Source organism: Brassica oleracea, chromosome C1 (assembly GCF_000695525.1).
Source record: "Brassica oleracea var. oleracea cultivar TO1000 chromosome C1, BOL, whole genome shotgun sequence".
Lineage (NCBI taxonomy): Eukaryota > Viridiplantae > Streptophyta > Magnoliopsida > Brassicales > Brassicaceae > Brassica > Brassica oleracea.
In genome coordinates, this window is record NC_027748.1 from 29492131 (window position 1) to 29514213 (window position 22083).

At 34.6% G+C, this 22083-nt stretch overlaps 1 protein-coding gene and 1 long non-coding RNA gene across 3 annotated transcripts; both read right to left on the reverse strand.

Annotated features, from left to right (window-relative positions):
* Positions 1-4205: 4205 nt before the first annotated feature.
* On the reverse strand, positions 4206-6279 carry LOC106323028 (syntaxin-32-like). Of its 2 annotated transcripts, none has more exons than XM_013761197.1 (5): positions 5815-6279; positions 5230-5480; positions 4955-5127; positions 4619-4813; positions 4206-4532 (listed from the first exon to the last, which is right to left on the reverse strand). In XM_013761197.1, exons 1-5 carry the CDS (start codon positions 6056-6058, stop codon positions 4373-4375), a joined length of 1023 nt encoding a protein of 340 aa, XP_013616651.1. In that variant the 5' UTR covers positions 6059-6279; the 3' UTR covers positions 4206-4372. The 2 variants fall into 2 exon arrangements, with proteins under 2 accessions (XP_013616651.1, XP_013616644.1); XM_013761190.1 differs by having other exon boundaries at positions 4619-4816; positions 5815-6277.
* An 11327-nt stretch (positions 6280-17606) lies between these two features.
* Positions 17607-19833, reverse strand: LOC106299627. Its single transcript, XR_001261824.1, has 3 exons — positions 19466-19833; positions 19141-19256; positions 17607-18010 (listed from the first exon to the last, which is right to left on the reverse strand). It is a non-coding gene; the product is annotated as an uncharacterized LOC106299627 (long non-coding RNA).
* Positions 19834-22083: the final 2250 nt, after the last annotated feature.

Below are 22083 nucleotides of genomic sequence, written 5' to 3' on the forward strand. Positions count from 1 at the left end.
ATTCAACATGCACAAAGCAAAGCCGGTGAGCACTCCACTTGGTGGACGTTTCAAACTAAGTTCGAAACAAAGTCCAACAAGTGAGAAAGAAAAAGAGGAAATGAAGACTACCCTATATGCATCAGCAGTGGGTAGTCTCATGTATGCTATGGTGTGCACCAGACCCGACATTGCCTATGTCGTAGGAGTTGTGAGTCGCTTTCTCGCCAATCCAGGAAAAGAACATTGGAAAGCAGTTAAGTGGATCCTATGCTATCTACGAGGCACAACGAAGAAGTGTCTATGTTTTGGAAATGGAAAATTGGAGTTGAACGGTTACACCGATGCAGATTGGGCTGGTGATAAAGCTTCAAGGAAATCGACATGAGGATCCGTGACTCCCTTTGCAGGGGGAGCTGTTTCTTGGCAATCGAAGCTACAAAAGTGTGTTGCCTTATCCACCACTGAAGCGGAGTACATCGCAGCAACGGAAGCGTGCAAGGAGATGCTATGGATGAAGAACTTCTTGCTTGAGTTGGGAGTAAAGCAAGACAAGTACAACATGCTACGTGACAATCAAAGTGCTATTCACTTAGCAAAAAATCCAACGTTACACTCTCGCTCAAAGCACATTGATATTCGACATCATTGAATCCGAGAAGTTCTTGAAGAGAAGCTCATACATCTCAACAAGGTACACACCGACGAAAACTGGTCAGACTTTATGACCAAGGTATTACCGATCAAGAAGTTTGAAGATTGCTGCAAAGGCACCGGCATGACAACAGTTTCGGGCTAAGTCGGAAAATGGGAGATTTGTTGGTTTTTCCTCCATTAGCCCAAAACCCAAAATTATGATCCATATTAAGAGCCCAAAAGAAGAGCACAAGGAGAAAGAATTATCTAGAATTATGGAGAATAAGAGAGAAAGTTATGGAGTAGAATAATTAATGTTAGATATTTTGAAATAAGATAATAATTTAGAAAAATCTAGAACATGTTAGAGTTTGCTTCTTCACTTGTATAATGATGGAACCCAAAGACTTAGAAACACTTTTACTGCAATTTTCTTTTCATATCCTTTACTTACAATACATCGATGTCTATAAATACAGAAGAAGACAAAGTAACTACCCATTACTATCACACATCACTAGTGGAAGACAATTCTATTAACTTAGGAACAATTATAATATCACGTCTTCTGACTCCAAACCATTGGTTTACTTCCATTTGACTCTCATCAATACTCCACCCTCTAAAAGAACTTTGTCCCCAAAGTTCATACCAATCTCAGAGAACAGCTTCTCCATGATCCTAACTTTTCCACGATCAAATGGCCGTTTTCTATTGATAACATCTTGGCATGCTAGAGACAAGACCACCTTCACACAACTACAAAGCACATGTGATGAAAGTCGTAACCTCCACTGTAAGAAACGAGATCGAGGTAGATGACCATGTTCTGGAGGTTTTGTAGACCTAACTTCAGTTCTTGGCTTAGACGAGTTAGATCGGCTATGCCTTCTTTTTTTTCTGGCCTGAGCAGAGAGATGTTGACGTCTAACCAGAACCGGTCGAGCTTGTTGATGTTTCCGTGATGACGTTGCAGATCGTTTGAGTGGTGAAGTCACCTGTCGAGTTGATTTCTCATGATCTGCTTATCCGTTGCGACCTTCACAATATGTTTAGCCGGTTGGGTTGATCTCTTCACCCTTCTCACCGTCTTTGCCGTCTCCATCTCCGTCTTCCACGTCCTCATCTCCGTCTTAGCCGGTTGAGATGCAGTATCACCATTGGCTCTTCCATCACGAGTGTTCATCTTTGTCTTCCACGTCTCCATCTTCTGACGCCAAGTTGATGCGTGATCCTCCCAATATTGTGCTATCTTATTCAGCTCTTCACGTATCTCATCATGCATTTTGCTGAGGAGATTGATCTTGAATTCTTCAATGCACTCTCGTGTGCTTCCCATTTCTTATATAACAAGTTCTTTTTTTTGGATAAAGAAGTTTTGATACCACAAATTGTGGTCCAAATCAAAACAAGGATAGGAGTTTCTGATACCACAAAGTGGTCCGGATCAGAAACGAAAATGTGCTTTGATGCCAATGAAAGCCCCTCTTCAAAGCTAAGAGAATTTGCTCTGATACCAAATGATGGAACCCAAAGATTTAGAAACACTTTTACTGCAATTTTCTTTTCATATCCCTTACTCACAATACATCGATATCTATAAATATAGAAGAAGACAAAGTAACTACCCATTACTATCACACATCACTAGTGGAAGACAATTCCATTAACTTAGGAACAATTATAATATCACGTCTTCTTACTCCAAACCATTGGTTTACTTTGGTTAACCATTTGACTCTCATCATAAATATATTTAACTACATATATACACATACATGTAGTATAAATAGGGGTGATTAGAACTATTTGTATCATCCAAGAATCAAGAAAAAGAATAGAGAGAAAACATTTCATAAAGAGTTCTAAGAGTCTTTAAGAAATCTCCAAACACAAGTCTTAGTGAAAATCTCTTTCCTAAAATAAGAATGTTATCTTAAACACTAACCGTGTACATTCCATCTTAACCTTCCGAAGAAAATATTATCCGCTATCTTTCCCAACACAAACATAACATTTACATTTTCGTACCCAATTACAACCAACTTGTAAGTGATGTGTCCGCATCCTCTGATTGGACCTCTGATTACGATATGTAATGTCCAACCCCTTCACATTCATAGCATCGAACATCACTTCTCCTGCTCGTTTAATTCTTGTCACGATCTGATTTATAGCTTCTTCCTTGGCCATTCTCAGTTCGTCTCAGTGCGTATTTAAAGTTCCGAGCCAGCAAACTAACACTATATTCAACTTTCTAATTCAGACTCTCGTGTAGTGCTGTAACTGATATGTTTCCTTCTTGGCAGTGATCGAAATGTCCTTGACCTTTTTAGATTGGTTAGAAGGTGACTTCATCTCCTCAGCTTTAAGAATACCAACAAGTTGTGACAAATTCATCTCAGCATTCTTCATTCTGGCTTTAAGAAATGCTTTGTATTGTAGGATAAAAACTTCTCAAGTAAAGAACAAATCAGTTTCTTAACCTTTTTTTTTGTCCTTGTAGCGTTTTTCCAGAACGATAGCTTCATTAACAATGGAGCTCAGTTTCGAGCTGAAACTTGCAACTGATTCATCATCAGACATTCGTAGATTCTCGAATTGAGAAGCCAATTAATCCAATCTTGTTCTTGTAACAATATCAGTTTTTTCGTAGTACTCAAATAATGTGTCCCATACGTCCTTGCTGAAGAACATCATTGAACAAGCTTGAACTGATCAGAATCAATAGCATTGAAGATTTCAGAAATCGCTTTGGAGTTTAATTTGAATCGTAACTTATCAGCCTCTGTCCACTTATCTTTGGGTTTAGGTACTAGTTCACCATCGACAATCTTGATTGTGGGTTATGTCCAACCAAGTTCTGCAGCTGACCAGACATCTTTGAGTCTCTCTTTCATCCGTACTTTCTAGTGCCCAAAATTGTTCTCGTTCCGCATTAGAATTCTTTGAACAACTAGTAGTTCCTTTCAATAAACTGACGCAGCCGCGTCACCTTAAGAAACTCCCGCATGAACTTGGATTGAAACAAGATTGTAACAGCTACGCTTGTTTGTGTGCAACCTCAAATCTTGGTCTTAACATTACCTTCATCTTTTTGTTGTAATTCTATCACATGATTTTTGAGTATAGCACAACTATGATAATCTTGAGCTTCATTCCGGGTTCTTTGGTCTATGTTCTCTGTTGTGCCTACTCTAAGCTCATATTACATTGGTGGCTTTTTCTTGCAGAATCCAAATGAAAACCAGCAAATCTTAGACGAGGTAGAAGAAACCGAAGTGGACAATCTCTTCAAGCCATTAAGTCATTAAGTGGAAGAGCTAAACGTATGAACAAGGACTACACTTGATTGTTTTATCTAAAAATATATGACATGTTATGGTATTTACTTTCAACAAATTGATCGCTCTTGTGTTGCAGCTTTGTACACAAGGACATGTTCCATTTTATCAACCCAATCTCGGAACTTACTCCACCTACCAAATGGAAAGTCGTCTCGAAGTCTTAAAATATTCTCTCATCTATGGAAATTAAAATAGAGTTGAGAAACGGAACTGTGAATGGTAGAATAATAGCAGTGAAAGTGATTTGAGAAACGTTAGAACAATTTTACATAAAAAGGCAAAATATATATCTCCACTGATCTGAACAGAGCATAAAGATCCCTTTCTATTTTAGTCTTTACATGTCAATAAGATACGGAAGAAAAGAGAATGATGACTTGATGTTTAAAATCTTTTTCTTTTTCTCGAAATTACGCAACGAAGAAGAGGAAAACCATGAGAAAAGCAATCAGTACGAAGAAAATCTTAATCATGAGCCATCGGTTAGACGATATACTGTTGAGATACCTAGCCAGTTGGCTCTGTGCGCCTTCCACGTTCGCCAATGTATCTTCCATGTTCTGATCGATTCTGTACAACCCACAACTTATTAAATTACTTAAAAGTTTCCACAAATATTCAGTGAATTTTAAGACATGGTTTTGGTGTTAACGAACCTGATAGCGATCTCCCCTTGCTGAGAAACCATGGTTGCTAGTTGTGTGAAGATATTGCCTAGCTCATGGATTGTTGATTCTACGTTGTGTAGAGCTTCTGCTCGGCTCTGCATATATGTGTCTTGCAACGGGACCATATGCTGCTGTTGTTGTTGACTCTGTTGCAATAGTGGTGAGGATTCGGCCTCTCCCTGCCTACTGTAAACTCAGAACATATAGAAAGGTCTTCAATTATAAATGCTAACTTGGGCTAAACTCTTAGCCAGATTAAAAGAGAAGTAGGCATGTTCTACTCTGAAACTTCAAACTATGGTTATCGGATTAGTAATACATTACCTAGGGACTATCTGAGATGAAGATGAAGAAGAGCCATTTGCCCATGGAAGAGGAGCAGGTTGACTAGGTGAAGGCTTAGAAGCCAAAGGGCGTTGGCGAACAAATGGGTTTGCTGATTCTTTCGAAGAGATTTTCGAGAATTTTTTCATTCGATCTTCTTGAATCTTCATGTTCTGAAATACCAGACCAGTAAATGATAGCTCTCAGTAAAAAAAAATACTAATTGCTTACTCAAAAGTAGAAATATCTAAAAGGAAACAAAGAAAGAAAAGAACCTCAGTTCTCAAAGTAAGAACATCCTTAAACTCCTTGGTAGTGTCCATCAAGCGATTCTTTAGATCATCAACAACGGTTGCTGAGTGAGTAGTTGTGTCTCTAGAGATGCTGCTTTCATCATTATGGGAGTTGCGTACAGCTTGAAGGTCGAGTAAAGCGCCATTTAGACCAGAGATCTCTTGTTTGATAACCACCGTCAGCTCTTGTATCTCCCGCGTAGGATCATCAAAAACTGACGACCCCTTTGCCACTGATTTTGCCAACAAAATGACAAGTTAATAAACTATACTCTTCGACTCAACTATAACAAAGAAACATTTTGAAGTATTATCCAAATATACGAGCTCGAAAAATTCACCATCAAACAAACAATAACGAAAATATGTGAAAGTACACAAGAATCATCATGCTTCTGTGTAGTGACTATGCTGCTCAAACGTCAGATTTTGCTATCATAATCAACACCACTAATCACATCCTAAGCAAGTAAGCCACGAGATTAGCTGATCAAGAATCATGTTTCTGTGCAGGCAAGGCAGTGACTATGCTGCTCAAATGTTACTCTACGAATAATAGAAACTTACGTTGAGCAAGCTTGGATAGCTTCTGCGACGTCTGGTGGATAGCTAAACCGATCAGAGAAGCTCTCTTGCTGAACTCCGATTGATTTGCCGCGGCAGATCTCGGATCCTCTCTTCTTCTCCCACCACCACCGTACGGCACATTATTCTCCGCCGCTGGAGCAATCGATCTCCTCCGGCTTTCAACGATACCAAAGAACTCGTCCGTCCGATCTCGATACGACGATTGCCCATGCCTCGCTTGCATTCTCTTCGTTCGAGAAGAAACTCCGGATCTCGGCTCTCACAGGTGCAAAATCAATCGAAGATTAAAGCAAAGTATCGATGGAATTTTTCCCGATTTGAATTTCAATCGCGCCACCGTGTGCCTGTGGTTCAGTGAATCGTGAAAAAAATAAGCAGAGGGAAGGAAACGAGCTAAATCCGATCAACGCGTCGGCATAGTTTTCTCATTTTGTCCCTCTATTTATCTTTTTGTTTTAAAATGGTACCCTTACGTTACAAAATGTCCAATGTGTAACTCGGCCTGATCCGGTTAGTCGAACCGGTATATCCTAAACCCTTTGATAAGATTCTTGAGTAGTCGGATGACAAAAAATTAGCTCGACTGAAACCCCACTTCACAAAGAAGTTAATGGATTCGTTTATGTGGGCTTAGTCGTCAGAATCTTTAACCTAATTAACTAATTCTTACTATAATAAGTTATCAATTATCATGTACTAGGTTAACATCTGCGCTTTGCGCGGAATCAACATTATATATATAAATTATTTTATGTATTAAATATTTTTACATATTATGAAATAATAAATATATATTAAATAATTAAAAGTCAGTAACTATTAAATATATAATTAAATTGGTGCAAACATATAAATCAATTTTATTAATCCAAAAAATATTTTTTTTTATTTGATAGGATATTTTATTAAATTTAAATGATACTAACATAGATAATATATTTTAGTATATTTTTAATATTAATGTCTATTAAATGATGATTTCTACTCATATAGTTTTTTTGATCATTTGTATCTTTTATAGAAAAAAATTTAAATTACTGATAACAAAATTTTCATTGTGGGATTAATAGTTTTAATAATTTATAATTTTAAAAAAGATAAGTTGTCAATGTTCAAAACTTTTATCAAAAAAATTGTTCAAAGTAAATTTTGAAACAATTTAAACCATTGATCGTAAAATTTGAATATGAGATTTTTAACAGTTTTAGTAATTTATAGCTGTTTGTAAAAATTCAAAATATAACATATACATAAAAATCTAAATTTTTATTTTATGTCTATTGTTGTTGTTTAATTTATTTAATAGTTTAAAATTAAAAAAATTTGATAGAAGATACATTACTTTTTTATCAGATTTTTATTATTCAAAATCATTAATTGTCATATATACTTTAGCCACATTAGGCAATTTCGTAATCTTTATTTAAGGAAATAATAAATGACATTAATAATGAATTTATGATTAGTTTAATAAAAAGCTTATTATATAATTAGATGTACAAACATATTTCTCTAATAATTCTAAGCATCATCCTAGTGATGACACGTGGCTACAAAAATAAGTTGTAATGTTTCACAAATAATATACAAGGGATGAGAGAGATCAAAACAAGGAGAGTTGAGAGAACTCCACTATGTTCTAAATAGTATGTTAAAATAATAAAACTATATATTAAAATAATTATTACATAAATTTACTTTTAAAGTTTTATATTTAACCGTAGATATACATCTCTATTTGTATAAATGTTGAACTGGGCCAGATATCCGACTATGAAACTTTTGTTTATGATGTGTCATTTTAACGGATATTGACAAAACAAGGAGAGTTGAGAGAACTCCACTATGTTCAAAATAATTTTTACGAAGACTTATAGATATCCAGATCGATTCAAAACGAATAAAGAATCAAATCAAAATTAACGAATAAAATGCCAAACTTTATTCTCAATAAAGATGAAGAGCACAATTAGTAATTTCACATTTTCCTAGACAGATGTCTATCACATAGATGAACACGGGCCTTGGTCCAACAGATGTCTATCACATAGATCTGCCGGCTTCTTGCAATATCAATGAGGAGGATTGTAGCATCCCCATCCCGTAGTCTGAACTGGATCAGTCCAAGGTCGGACTGATCAAGCCGGACAGACATGTTGGACATGTCATCTGGATAGTACTGGTCAGGTTAAGAAGGTACTGTCTGTCCGAACATAGCAGTTGAGCTTGTCGGACTAAGCTGGAACGGTTCAGACGAGGGAGCTGGACTTGTCATCCGAGATCAGTTAGTCAATGTGTGGACTGACTGGTATACGTTCTGACGGGAACAGATATTGAGCTGAACATGAACTGATTAGCTAAGGAGAATGGCGGGATCAGTTACTAGAACGGTTACAAAACGGTTCCGGGTGGTTACTGGACTCCTTAATCGACTGAGACGGTTGACAGACAGTTGAGTTCTGGAACTGCTAAGGCGGTTCAAGAGCAGTTGGAACTACTCGGAGTTACTGGGAAAACCGTCAATGACGGTTACGGACTGATAAGAAACTGTCTGAGAGCGGTCACTGATGGGTTTGGGGCGCATAAGCAGTTATGGGATGGTTATGGACGGTTAAGGCCGAGATGTAACCGCCCAAACTCTTTTTTAATGAAAATTCCGCGGAACAGAAAGGGATCTCGTCTCTACACGATTTCCAGACATATAACAGGAGAGAAAGAACCGAGAGAGAGGAAAACTGACCGGAAAGAGAGGGAGATGGCCGGAAGGCCGATCGGAGTCTCAGATAATGGCCGCGGGTCTGTCTGGCGCACTGAGACTCCGTCTGATCTGAACGCGATCGGATCGCGACTGGGATATCGAGAGACAATGATACTAGATCGAAGGGATGAAGCGTGGGTACTGATAATAGATCGGCATACTGTATCTGATCATGTATAGTACGGGAAGGGAACATACCGAATCTGTGTTCTGCGTGGGCTCTTGTGAATTCGAGTTGTCCTTCATACCGCGGGCTTTATGATGCGTATCTTCCTTGATGGATGGCGAGTACTGAGGAGACTGGTTTGGCTGGTTCTGTAGACGGCTTGATGGTTTCTGATGAGGGGCGTATGTACTGAATTGAACCTCATAGAGGAAAACTGGAATAAAATCCTATGTTAGGAAAAAATCGGGTAGGGACCATATTTGGTCGAGGGAAGCGAACTAGGTCGTACTGAGGTAAGGAAAACCGGGTCGGGGCCTTTCAAGGATCCTCTTGCTTATGACTGTCTCACTGATGGCTTTTTATTTTATTTTTAACAAGTAAATCAAGGCTAGTGGTTGTTACCATTACAACATGATATCGAGAATTCAAATTTTGAGAATTGAATTGAATACATTCTTATTAAAGTTTTTAAATAATTTTTTTATTTTGACAGTTTTTAAATTGACATGTAGTCGTTATCCGTAGCAAGGAAAGAATGTATGGACTTGATTCACTGAAGAAATATCTAGCATCTGCTACCGCTCCTGTTTTGTTTTCTTCTAGAGGTTCTGCCAGCGGTTATCCAAAGACAATTATCAAAGATCAAGCTGGCGTGATTAAGAAATAAAATAGTCAGATTCATGCATAGGTACAGTGTCGTTCTCGGCTATCTGGCTGAAAAAAAATTCCGAATTTGGCGAGCATTCTTCAGATCAGTACCGTGCCTTCTAGGATTCAAGCCAAAGACGACAGATCCGAAGACGTTTAGATTCTTTTTAACACTAGTACCTTAATAACTTTGTGCTGAATTTCAGATTTAATGTTAATTATAATTTCTTTGTTTTTAATAATTTTAATCTATATATTTAATTTTGTAAAGAAAATTTTGTTTTATGAAATTGCGATGGAGAATTCTTGCTTCTTCGCAAATTCGTAGCAAATTTACTAGAAAATTACTAGGGTGTATTTTGGATCCATCGCAAATCCTTTGTAAATTAGTTAGGGAATTGGAAGGGTAAATTATTTTTTTTTTGGACAAAGCAAGGGTAAATTCTCTGTTGCAAATCTACTAAAAAATTATGAAGGTATACTTTGATTCCTTCACGAATTCTAAGCAACTGTGCTAAATATTGTGAGGGAATAGCAACCAAAAAACAATTTGCTAATAAAGATTTGCGAGGAAAAACCGTCATTATCAAATACCTCGCAAATGTCCATTTGCAAGGGACTTTTAGAGTTTTTCTCTTGCAAATCGGGCTATTTCTTGTAGTGAAAGATATGATTCCTCTCCACTATTTTCTTGGTATCCAACCATACTTTCAGAGGGATGATCTGTTCGTATGCCAAGAGAATCATATATCAGACTTACGCATCATAGTGGAAATAGCTGATTGTGCTTTAATGCTTACCCATCTTCCTTTGCAACTAGGTAAAATGCATTGTCAGGAAGAGTTGTTTTCAAAATCAACGTAGTTTTGGAGTTTTGTTGGGAAGCTTCAGTACACCCGACATACAATATGCGGTGAACTATGTCTGCTAGAAGATGCATTCTCCTAAATCGATGACTTCTCCAATCTAAAGTGCATTCAACACTATTTTAAAGATGCACATCGACTGGGAATAAACCTTGCATGTAATACTGATTTCACTATTCACGATTATAATGAGTGATTGAGCTTGTTACCGAGAGACACAGAGGTGTACTAGGGTTTATACACTTTTCTTAGCTCAAATTTAATCCCCTGGTCTGCTATACGCAATCTCACAATTTCACACTCTTCCACTGAAGCAGAATATTGTACTTTGTCCGATAGGGCTGTAAAATTGAAGTTGATTGCTACTATTATTTGATAAATGGGGTTCTCGTTACTAGTCATACATGGAGTATACAGTGATAAAATATATGTGGTTTACTTAACAAAGAATCCAATTCAACACAATCAGACCGAAACATTTTTATACGGATTTTCACTATGTTCATGAACAGAGTTGTACTTCGTGCCTTAGTGGTTCATCAAATTCCAGGTGCTGAACAATTTGATGGCACTTTCACAAATTCCTTAACGCAGCAACCATTCTTTGCTTCTCGTAGACTTGGGTTGTATGTTCTTCCTGCCACAAAGGGGGTTTGTAAACAGTAGTGAAGCAAAGACACAAGGTAAGAAGGATGCTTTCTTCAAGCTCAAATACAGAAGAAAGAAGATATGGGCAACCAACAAAAGATCGACACCAGTATGTCGTTCTAGCTCCTTAACAGCAACAAAGTCGTGACAAAAGCAGGTTTATGTACGACAATTACAGCTCACGCAATCTAACTTCATAATATACTTGATTCATTAAAGGAGGGTATGATCACATGGTTATAATCCTGTGTTTTCTTATCTTTTAGCATGTATTCACAGATTTTATGTAAAATATTTAGAAACCCGTTCTGTTACCAAAAGAAAAGAAAATTAGAAAGCCGTTACCTTCTTGACTCTTATTTAAACGTTTTCTTGAAATTTTATATTTTACTAACAAAATTTAACTAGGAGCTGGAAATTTTTTATGATTTGCAAAAATTTCCAAACAAGCCTTCAACTCAGGTCATAATAAGTTGGCCAGTTTAACGTGGCCACGTATAATAATAAAAAACATCATATGTAAACAACAGACCAAAATAAATGATCAAATTTGCAGCCTCTATCATAAGTTTGATTAGCTCGACTCAAAGACCGGTTGTGATAGTATAGTAGTCTAAAACTAATGGCCACGTTGTTAAAGTTATAGATAGTCTTATATGTTATGTTTATGTTGTTCATTATATACATTTAAGTATTAAGAAAAACTAATGTGCCTAGCTTTGAAAATAATTAATCAGGCTATTCGGAAATGAAACTTAAGTGATGCAATAAGAATTTGTGGGGGAATATAGTTCTTTTCTACTTCGTAGCAGAAAGCAGAAAGAATATTTTAGAAGAATGATGTAATAATTGCCTACCAACACTAATTATATAAACAAAGAAGATTTGTTTTTGGCAAAAAAAGAAAAGATTTGTATTGGCACTCGTGTGCAAGATGATGATATATGAACCCCACCATTCTCAACCTCAAGCTTTTCACTTCTACTACATCTCTCATTTTCTAAATATTCATATCGCTCTCTATCTTCTAGACTTTTCAATCCATTCACTAGACTGGAATGTAGTATATGGAAAAGAAAATGTATCCTCTCTTTCAACCAATTGAGTTGAGGTAAGGAAATGTATTCAAAGCGTCTCACTCGTTAGGTATAAGGTTTAAGAGCAATTAATAAAGTAATCAAAGGAAAGGGTACGTAATCTATTTTACAATTCATAAAAATGGGTTTTTGTCAAAGTAACAAAGGCAGCTTAAGGTGGATTGGTCTTTAGTGTTTAACAGCCAAACCAGATTTGCTGTCACTGGCGATTAGGATGCATTATATTTGCTTAATTAGTTTGTATATATATCCAATCTTACGTTTTGTACTAGACATTCTTTTTGTAAAAAAATGTAGTTGAATGTGTGTTGTGGTGTGTCAACTTCGTTTGTTTCCAAATTATTTGAAAGATACCCTGGTACAGACAAAGGATTTAAACTGTAAGAAAACTTCAGAATTATTGAGTTTCTCCTAAAATTTTCATATGTTACAAGCTTGGATATATGAAAATGTTTCATGAAGTATTCATGAATTCCTTATCCCTGCGCTCGATCATTTTTAAAGTCTTTTGTCTCTTTAAAACTCATTTGCACCAAATTTGATATTTTGTTATATTATTTGACCACACCTTTTACCGAAATGATTAGAAAATCCACTCACATACACAAAATCAAATTTTATAAAAAGGATATAATTTGATAATTTCTGTACATCTTCGATCATCTTATACCCACCAAAATTTCCGTGTGCCTTAGATAATCTACTAAAGCAACGAAATCGACATCTATCTATACTATTAAAAGAGAAGTATAAAAATAAAATATCCCTTAATTTTTCAACTTATTTACAATGGCATGCCACTGAAGTTATTAATTAACTTGTCTTTTATGATTTTTTGTCTTTTTTTCTTTAATTAATGTATTTCCAAAATCAAATTCTAACTAAAAATTTATGGCAACAATAATTAATAAACCTAAGTTTTTGTATTATTCTTTTTTCCTATTTATTTTATATATGTGTGTTTGGAAATAATTAATTCCATATATAAATTTCATAATTAAATACATACATTATACGATAATTATTTTACTAAGTCCATATATACATAATATATAGTATATACAACAATTTTACTATACTTTATCATCAAATTTTAATCCATAAATAGTATATACAAAAAATTATTATATATTATCACAAAATTTTGATCCATACAAAAAATACATTTATTCGGATATACAGATCATATTCTAAAAATATTGATCATACGATTGATGGTTTAGAAGATATTATAAAATTACTGAATATAAAAAATATAATTATTGCGTTTAGAAATGTCATATTAAACAATTATTTGAATGGATAAATTTTAAAATATATATTATAACTAATACAAATAAAAATTTATTTATAAAAAATAAAAATAAACATCCAAGCTCTTGTGTATCACTAAAAGACACAAAACCGACATAACGCTAGGCCGGTGAGATAAATTATTTTTTTTCCTAAAGATTAGCCTGATTATGACTATACCCTCATAATATATTATAATTATTACGTTTAATCTTGTGATTTTACTATGTTACCTAATGTTCTTTCCAGACAAAGTTTATTCTTCTAAGAGCATTATTGCTTATGTTGTTTCTTTATACGTTTATTCTCTATTATCTAACTCGAAAACAACCGTCCTGAAAGGCTCGTTTCTTGCTTTCCAGTCACTTAAAGAAGGTTATTCACTTGATGATGACGAAACAAAAGTCGGATAAGAAGTTAATCAGTTCAAACCTTCCCATAATTATGGATAATCTATAAAACAAAAAGGTTTTTTCGTCCGTCCATGTTGGAATCATTCCAATTTTTATACTGTTACACATGTCTAAGACCAAATATTCAACTTAAGTAAGAAACCAAAACTTTGATGGTTTGGTAGTAGTGTGAAGGGTTGGTTCACTTATGTCATGGTTACAGATCTTCTTTTCTACAGAATGTTATTTTTGAAATTAGAATTTCTAAAGAGTGATTGAAGCCCTAGAAGAGATTACAGAGCTAAAATACGGAGCTTCCATTATTAACAAAAGAAACTTAAGTTTGCAGTACAAAATCAAACATAGAAGGTTGGATGGATGGTATAAAAGAGAAATACGAAATGTCAGCATAGTTAGAAACGATACAAAATAGTAGTAAAAGTTGGTGATGTGCTAAAAAGGTGGTATTACCTTCCAGTGCCACCAGATGGTTACACATGAAATGGTATACGATGTATCACGGCAGTAAAACATTACTAATCAAAGCAAACAATATTCGAAATTCTAGGTTGGGAATTTAAATTACAAACAGTTATTTTCGTACGAGAAAACGTTATCTCTATCTGGATTTGTACTAACACACTTTTATAAGTGCGATTAACTCGATCAACCTATCCTTAATATTCCTGATGAGAACGTTCTTTTGATGGATGATTAAAGGGAAACTGAAATACAATAAACTATATAATTACTGATGTAGGAATGATACTGATGTCTTTACAAAATAAAACAAAAAAAATATAATGTATGTGTTGAATTTATTCTTTGACTTGATAATATTTCTATTAAAAAGGGCAGTGGCAAAAAAAGGTTGAGAAAACGAAATGTGAGGATCATGTGTACCTTCAACATAAACAAATGTATGATTTGTTAGGTCTCTAGTCTCTAGAAAGTCACTAAAGAATTTGTCCATGCTTCAAATCAGAGGGCGTAGTATAGAAATGTGAAGTTTGATAAGACGTAATAACAATATGTTCAAATTTGGCTACACGCTACTGAATGGTTGTGTGCCCGAGAGAATTGCATGCTTTTGCAAACGAGCTCTCTAACGTAAATTAAATATCTGAAGATATATATATATATATTTTTTAATATCTGAAGAGTTAGTTCGACGGATTCATCTCAATAACGTTAAAGCAGATTTCTCTGCTCGAGATACCCAAAAAAGACAGATTTCTTTCCTTTTGTATATTTTTTAGCAAGCTTTATAAACAACATTTTTGAATCAATGGTAAAATGCTTTTGTTGTAAAATAAGATGAGTCAAAAGTGTTTTTTTGATTTAAGAGTAGACTATGTTTTCATGCCGATTACATTAGTCACATGAGTTTGATCTAAGGAAACATGAGTTACATGAGAACTATTTTGTCATTCTGTACATATGACCTTCTATCGAAATATTCGGATCTGCCAATTTCTTGAGACGAGTTAGATAAGATTTTGTAGTCTGGATATATGGTCCAACCCTTTGGTCCACTATATGGATAGCATGATCAAAAAGTTCTGTTTATTTTATTTGAATTAAAACAATATTACTATCTATGAGGTCACCATAATATGTGCGTTCCCATATCGTTCATGCGTTTCATCTTTTTAATAAGTTCAGTTTTTTTTTTTTATGGTGGGCTATTAATATGGTTGGTTAACAATAACAAGTGCCTGCTATTTTTTATTTACCGTGGAAGTTTTGGATCTTATGCCTTAATTTTCCACATACGCCGAGTATCAGTATTTTAAAACTGTGTTTTAAAAATAGTACGTCATACTAAAATGGTTTGAATCCGGAACATAAAGGAATTAATCTCCTTCCAGGACCACGACCACTAAACTACCAATACTTTCGTAAAATAGAACAAGTGCCATGCTATTACAAAAATCATTCGCTTATATCCATCATGCTTTTATTTCGAACAATAGTAAATATAAGTCGCTAATTAACATATAGCCATAATTTTTGGCAGAAAACAAATCTTCAGTCACGTTGTCGCATTTATAGCATATCTTGTAGTTAGCTGTTAGCGGAAGGTGGATAGTATATATAGATATAATGTCGTTAGAATTTTTTATAGAAAGGCTTATATAAACGAGTGGTTTTGGATAGCAAATCTAGAATAGATATCTATCTAATCCCCCACTTGTGAAGATTTGAGAATCATTCTTATTAAAAGCATATATTTACTTAGTTCGTAAACTATATGACCCAAGTACTTTTTATCAGGATATAGGACAAACATATATAGTGGCATTAGCTATACGTGTATAATTAACATAATTAAATGTTAAACTGTATGCTTATATTTTGTATACTAGTGAAACTCTTAATCATCATATATAAAAAAATCGATAGGGGCCCAAAAAGCTTTATGATATCATTGATTCTTTTGCTAGAAATTTTGGCTAACTTTTTCTCAAAAAAAAGAAGAAATTTTGGTTAACTGTATATATTTGGGTGGCGGCTTCCTTAAAAAGTTAATACCTAATTAGCATTTTATATTAAGTAATATCCCACGCTAGCCTCATTAGATAGTTGTCGGCGTGGAAGTCCATTTGGTCCGGTAATTTGAATAATGATTCATTAATGCTTTTACATTTGAAGGTTTGCGTTTCGAATCTCAGAAAAAACGAAATTATGTATGATGGAGAAAAACTTATAAGAGATCTCTGCAGTATAGCAAAAAGAGTACCATTAAGCGTGGATCCTATAAGACGGTTTAGATGATACAGTCACACGTAAATCCTCATAAGACATGTACATTTGTCGATTATAGAATTGTATGAAATATTTCTCACGTAATAACATAATTATCAGCTTTAAGAAAAAGTTATTAGCAAATAAGTATATACATAGCTGTATGGTCTTATTGGATATTTGCTATATTTTAACATCAAATTCTTCATTTGAAAATACTGTCGTCTTCAGTTCATGGGTTCAATTCCTTTTCCTAAATAGCGACTCGATTTCAATGATTGGAAGAGTTAGCTCAGACCAGGTTTATCTATCTGGTGAAGTACTTAAGGTTCGGGTTAGATATAATTGTTAAATTCAATAACTAATTCGATTTAAAATATTTTTAATATAACTCTCAACATATTTTTTTCAATTTTTTCGTGCATATCATTATGTTTTAACTTCTGTTGATGTAACTTTATGGGTGACTAGAAGCTATCCCGGGCTACGCCCGCGTTTTTTCTATATATAATTATAATTCTATCATTCTATCATTTATATTTGAATAAATACATATTAAATATATTTAGATTGATTATAGATATAAAACTATTAGACAAATTTGAACTTATCTTCTTTTGTATTGTTTTACTTAACAGTGGACATGAAATTAAATTTTATTACCTTTGTAATAATATATATATATATATGTATATATAAATGGTGAAGAGGTTGAGTAAATAATTAATTAAACCATATTTTTGATTCATTTATGCTGTTTGTTTGGTTTTTGAAAAAAATTAAATTTACAAATAATTAAAATTTATTTTTAATTTTTAAATCAGCCAATATCTATTTTCTACTAACAATCAAATGAAGGAGTTCTCTGAATCATGAGTTACTGACACTTTACAACCCGCAGACTAATTTTATATGTATATTTAATTAATTTTATATGTATATTTTATTATTTTGTTAAATATTTTTTTTTATAAAAAGTGAGTATTTTGGGGTCTGCAAAAAATTCAATTGGTTCTTTAGTACACTGGTACTAATTAGTTTGCTAAGTTTACTATATGTTGAAAGTTTTGCAGATACAGGTCACCAAAGTTATCGCTAATCTTAATTGTTATGGAAATTAGTGTCCCACAAAATAAACATAATCCAACCCTTTCGATCATCTGAACTTCTAACGGTAGTTTAAAAAAGAATTGAGAATAGGAAATCTGTGATTGAAAAACATAGATACTATAAATCGGAGTCAGCTATAATGAAGCAACGCCAAGATTAACGATTGGGAGGAGACATTTTTCTTCCGTTAAGAACTTTTGAAGACTGCTTCCAAACTTGTCACTGAAGGATCTCCAAAACAATTTCATCTTCTACTTTTATCTTTCTTTCTCCCCTCACCAACCTTATTCTCCTTTTTCCCTAGGACTATGTGTTTTCTCATCGTTCTTTATCTCATCGTTCTTCATCTTTGTTTTCTGATGATTGCCTTTGCTGGGACGGGTTATGAACAGAGAAGACACCAAAAGCTTTACCTCTCACCTCCTTTGACATCTCTTGAGAAGAGACTCCTGAAGATATTGGAAATTTGATCATTTTGAGATTCCAAAGTTATGTTTTTTTTTTGGTTTTATTCTTTAGCCTTGTCGTTTGCTTTATATGAGAAAGAAGCAGAGAACTGAATGAATCAGACATCTTTCTTGTGGAAAAACAATTTTGAGTTCTTTTCAAAAAAAAAAACAACTTTGAGGTTTTCTTGCTTTCTCCCATCACTCTAACCGAAAGTAAAATCTTTCATAACTCCCTCGACATAAATCTAGCAGCTATCATTAACTGGATATTGTTTCTATAACCTCTAGAGTTGCACATCAAAAACAGAGCCAAACGATGCTCCGCCCCTAACATATGACACTCCCGGACTGAATATCAAGTAGAATTAAGAAAAAAAATATATGTAGAAACTCCGAATAAATCTCTGCAATTATCCCCTACGCTGAAAACACATATATTCTTTGCTAATTCAATACGTATGTGATTTCTACTTGATAAGAGAAGACTGCTTGTATTGTTCATAATCAATATGACTTGATCATTTAACAAAAAAAAAACAAACTTACTTGATTAAGACGTCAAAGAAGTGTAAATTTAAGGAAAAAAAATATTATAATCAAGTGTAAACTTTTAAAACTCAGAAGAAGTGTTTGTATGTATTGCTCCGAAGGTTCACAAAAAACTAAAATGCTAGTCCCATTTAACCAAAAAAACTAAAACTTTTTTATTGTGGGCTTACTTTAAAATATTTAAAAGGATCTTTTAATAGCAATTTTGCCCAAAATCTCTTATCAAGTCTCTGTGTATCACCAAAGAAAGATGGTAAACCAAAATGTGATCTTCTTCTCAAGTCTGTGTATCATCAAAGAAAGATTAAAACAAACCTATTCACCCGAGGTTACAATTCAGAAAGTAACTATAAGGCGTAAATTCAAATCATTGAAGTTGTTACAGAAAACAAAGCAGATTAAAAAAGTAAAATTCATATTACACATTTACCGAACAGAGTAAGTAAAATCAAATGGATTTTCATCTCCATTATGGCAGAAGCAAATACTTTACTTGTTTTGAGCTACGGACAGAGGACTCTGCATAATCGTTTACCAAAGACAGGTAAAAAGACAGCAAAGGATATTTGAAATAAACTTACTCAGTAGATGCATGAATCACATAGGTTTCCTGAGTTGAGGTTATCGATGTATCTTAAGCAATGTTGCACCAACTGATCCGTATTTCCGCCAATCACACATACGATACTCCTCCCTCCTGAAATTTGAAAGATCTTCTAAATCATCTACATCACATGAGAAGAACAAAACGTAGATAATGAAAGTGCCACATATACATTACCACATGGCTTCATTTACTAAAATATGATTTAGCAAAATCGGGAAAAAGTAATTAAAACACAGAAGCATTAGAAATAATCGCAAATATTCTGAGCAAATTCACCACACCACAAATCTGAAAATAACCTCTTAATCTTGTAGAAAAATCAGATCTCTTCATGTTAATCTCTTTTTAGTGAGCTGTAGCTCTTCTCCGTTGACTTCAATATCAGCACCCACCCCGACTCCATACCAAATAGTTTTCCAGAAAAATCTTGAACCTCACCTTCGTCGTCAGATCCATCCCGGAACCGTCGTTCCATTTGTTGGGCTGGATTGTAGAATAGGCCGACACTGTAAGATGGGAATGGAATATATATATAATGAGTGGGGGAAATTTGAGGAGTCTGTTTTCGTTCGTTTGTTACAATGTTGAAGAGATGAATAATTGATGTAGTAAGTGGTGAGAGATGGTGAGTAATAAAAATTGTAACGGAGATGTTATGTTTGCTTGGCTATGGTGAAAGAGCTGAAGGGGTCTTTTGGTGGTAAAAATTCTTTGGAGATGAGATTTGGGTTTAAAAATTTTAGGCCTATATTTGGGTTCCGTAAAACACATATTACAGAAGTTTAAATGGGCTATGAAAAACAAAGCTCTTTGTTTAATTTCGTTTTAGGAAGAAAGAAATGATCTTGATGAGGTGGCTCTCCCCTATTGGCTTGAATTAATCTGCCTACGTGGAAGGGTTGAGAGCGGAGGATATTCTCCTTTTAGTATTGTATGATTTTCAAATAAATGTATTTTCTCAAATACTCATATAATTGACATAGACAATCATTAGACAAAAGATCATGTTTTAGAAAGAACAGATTAAGTGTGAAAATGCCTTACACATTTTTCAACCAAAAAACCTTTCAAACATATGTTAAATGACTGCAGAATGATGGAGTTTCTATTTACTGGAAATATGCTCTCGTGAATCGGAAAGAAAGGACAATCAACGGTCCGGTGTCATTTAGATCGGGCAGTAGGAAATGAATATTGGCACAATAAATTTCTTCATTCTACTATTAAGTACTTGCGTCTATGGAATCAGATCATCGTCAGGTTCTAGCAAACATTCCTGCCAAACCAATCAGAAAAAGGAAAAATTCAGGTTTGATAAACGATGTTTGGATAGCGAAGAAATTAAGCAAGTTATTCTCGAAGGATGAAACTCAATGGACCTCCCGACTGATACAGATACTATGGAGCATATATCGAGTTGCCGCAGAGATTTGAGTCAATGGAAGAGAGAATATAACATAAATTCTGAAAACAAGTGGATGAACTTAAACAAAAAGTTGAAAATTGTATTCAAATGACCATTCAACCACTGAGAAGATGGGAGAAGCATGGAAAGAACTATATGAGGCTCTTAATGCTGAGGAAGTATTCTGAAGACAAAAGAGTAAAGTCCTTTGGCTGTGGGAAGGGGATAGAAACGCAGAAGTTTTTTCATGCGTTGACAAATCAAAAGAGAGCCAACAATAGAATCACACGCCTTCTATATTTAAATTAATCTAATGTAATTTTTATGATTTTTAGGAATTTTTTTTGAAACTATTAGAACAAGTATGGCTGAGCTCCGCGTATGTATTTACTATTTTCCAAGATATTTGTTATTTAGTTTGATCCGCTGAAGTAATTTATTTATTGTTTCTATTTGAATCGTTTGAAATAAGTATCTTTTTTAACATTAATATTTTTGAATAGAAAATGTAAGGTTCGTACATAGCCAAAAGCACCCAAAAACAAATTCAAAGAAACAAAAGTTGCAGAAAGATCAAGATACCAATAGGCATTGTGTAACAGAAGAATTCCAGCGAGTCAAAGACAAGACCTCATTAATAGAGAGTGGGGATCCATTGAGGGTTAGCTATTGTGGCATTCAGTGGGTTTTAGGAAAGCATATCCCAAACTCTAAGTATTTACTGAAGCACACACAATGAGGTGATTTAACAACGCATGTCCATTGCACACAATAAAGGACTGATAGCGTTCTTTCTTTGTCACGCATGTGGCAATAAGCTGCCACCTGACTTCAGCTCCAAGAAACATAACCAAAGTAACATTGCGAACAAGCTCGAACTACTCAATAATCAAACCGAAAAAGGGCAGAAACATGAGGAACAAACCAAATATTCAGCCAACTCTATTCCACAAGTTTCAAGCGAAACAAACCCGAGAAGAAGGCGGAGCGGAACCAGAATGACACCAACCCGACCAACAAACATTCTTCCCTGTAGACAAGAGCAGAAGGGAAGCCCTAGCCCTGAACGATGAAATAGATAAGAGCACAACCCGGATATAACATCTCAAAGAAGACTAGCATCATCTCAGACAAACCGTTAGAAGGTTCATAAGATAATAAAAGAAAACGAAAAGAAAAGAGCCCATAAAAAAACATGATCAGAAGACGGATTGAGACAGGATGTAGACAAAGCTCATGAGGAACCTCAACTGCCGACCCCAGACAACCTAGTCCAAAACCACAAGGGACATGAACCACGCCGTAGTCTTGATTAGTCATCGACGATGGAGTGTCATGCTGAATCTGTGACAGTCATCTTACCAATAACATTCAAACTTCGAAAAACTCTATAACACCACATAAAGGCTATACGAAAGAAAAGAAGATGAAGATCCTCTATGGTGCTGTCGAAGAGTGACAAACACCGGAGAGGCAGAGATCTCACCGAAATAAGTATTCGTTACATATTTG

Excerpts from the sequence above, each read along its gene's own strand:
- LOC106323028 (XM_013761190.1), bottom strand. The coding sequence starts at position 6,058 with ATGCAAGCGAGGCATGGGCAATCGTCGTATCGAGATCGGACGGACGAG. Across the intron at positions 5,481-5,814 it reads GCTATCCAAGCTTGCTCAAC|TGGCAAAGGGGTCGTCAGTT; the intron begins GTAAGTTTCTAT and ends TGGCAAAATCAG. Across the intron at positions 4,533-4,618 it reads CAAGGGGAGATCGCTATCAG|AATCGATCAGAACATGGAAG; the intron begins GTTCGTTAACAC and ends TGGGTTGTACAG.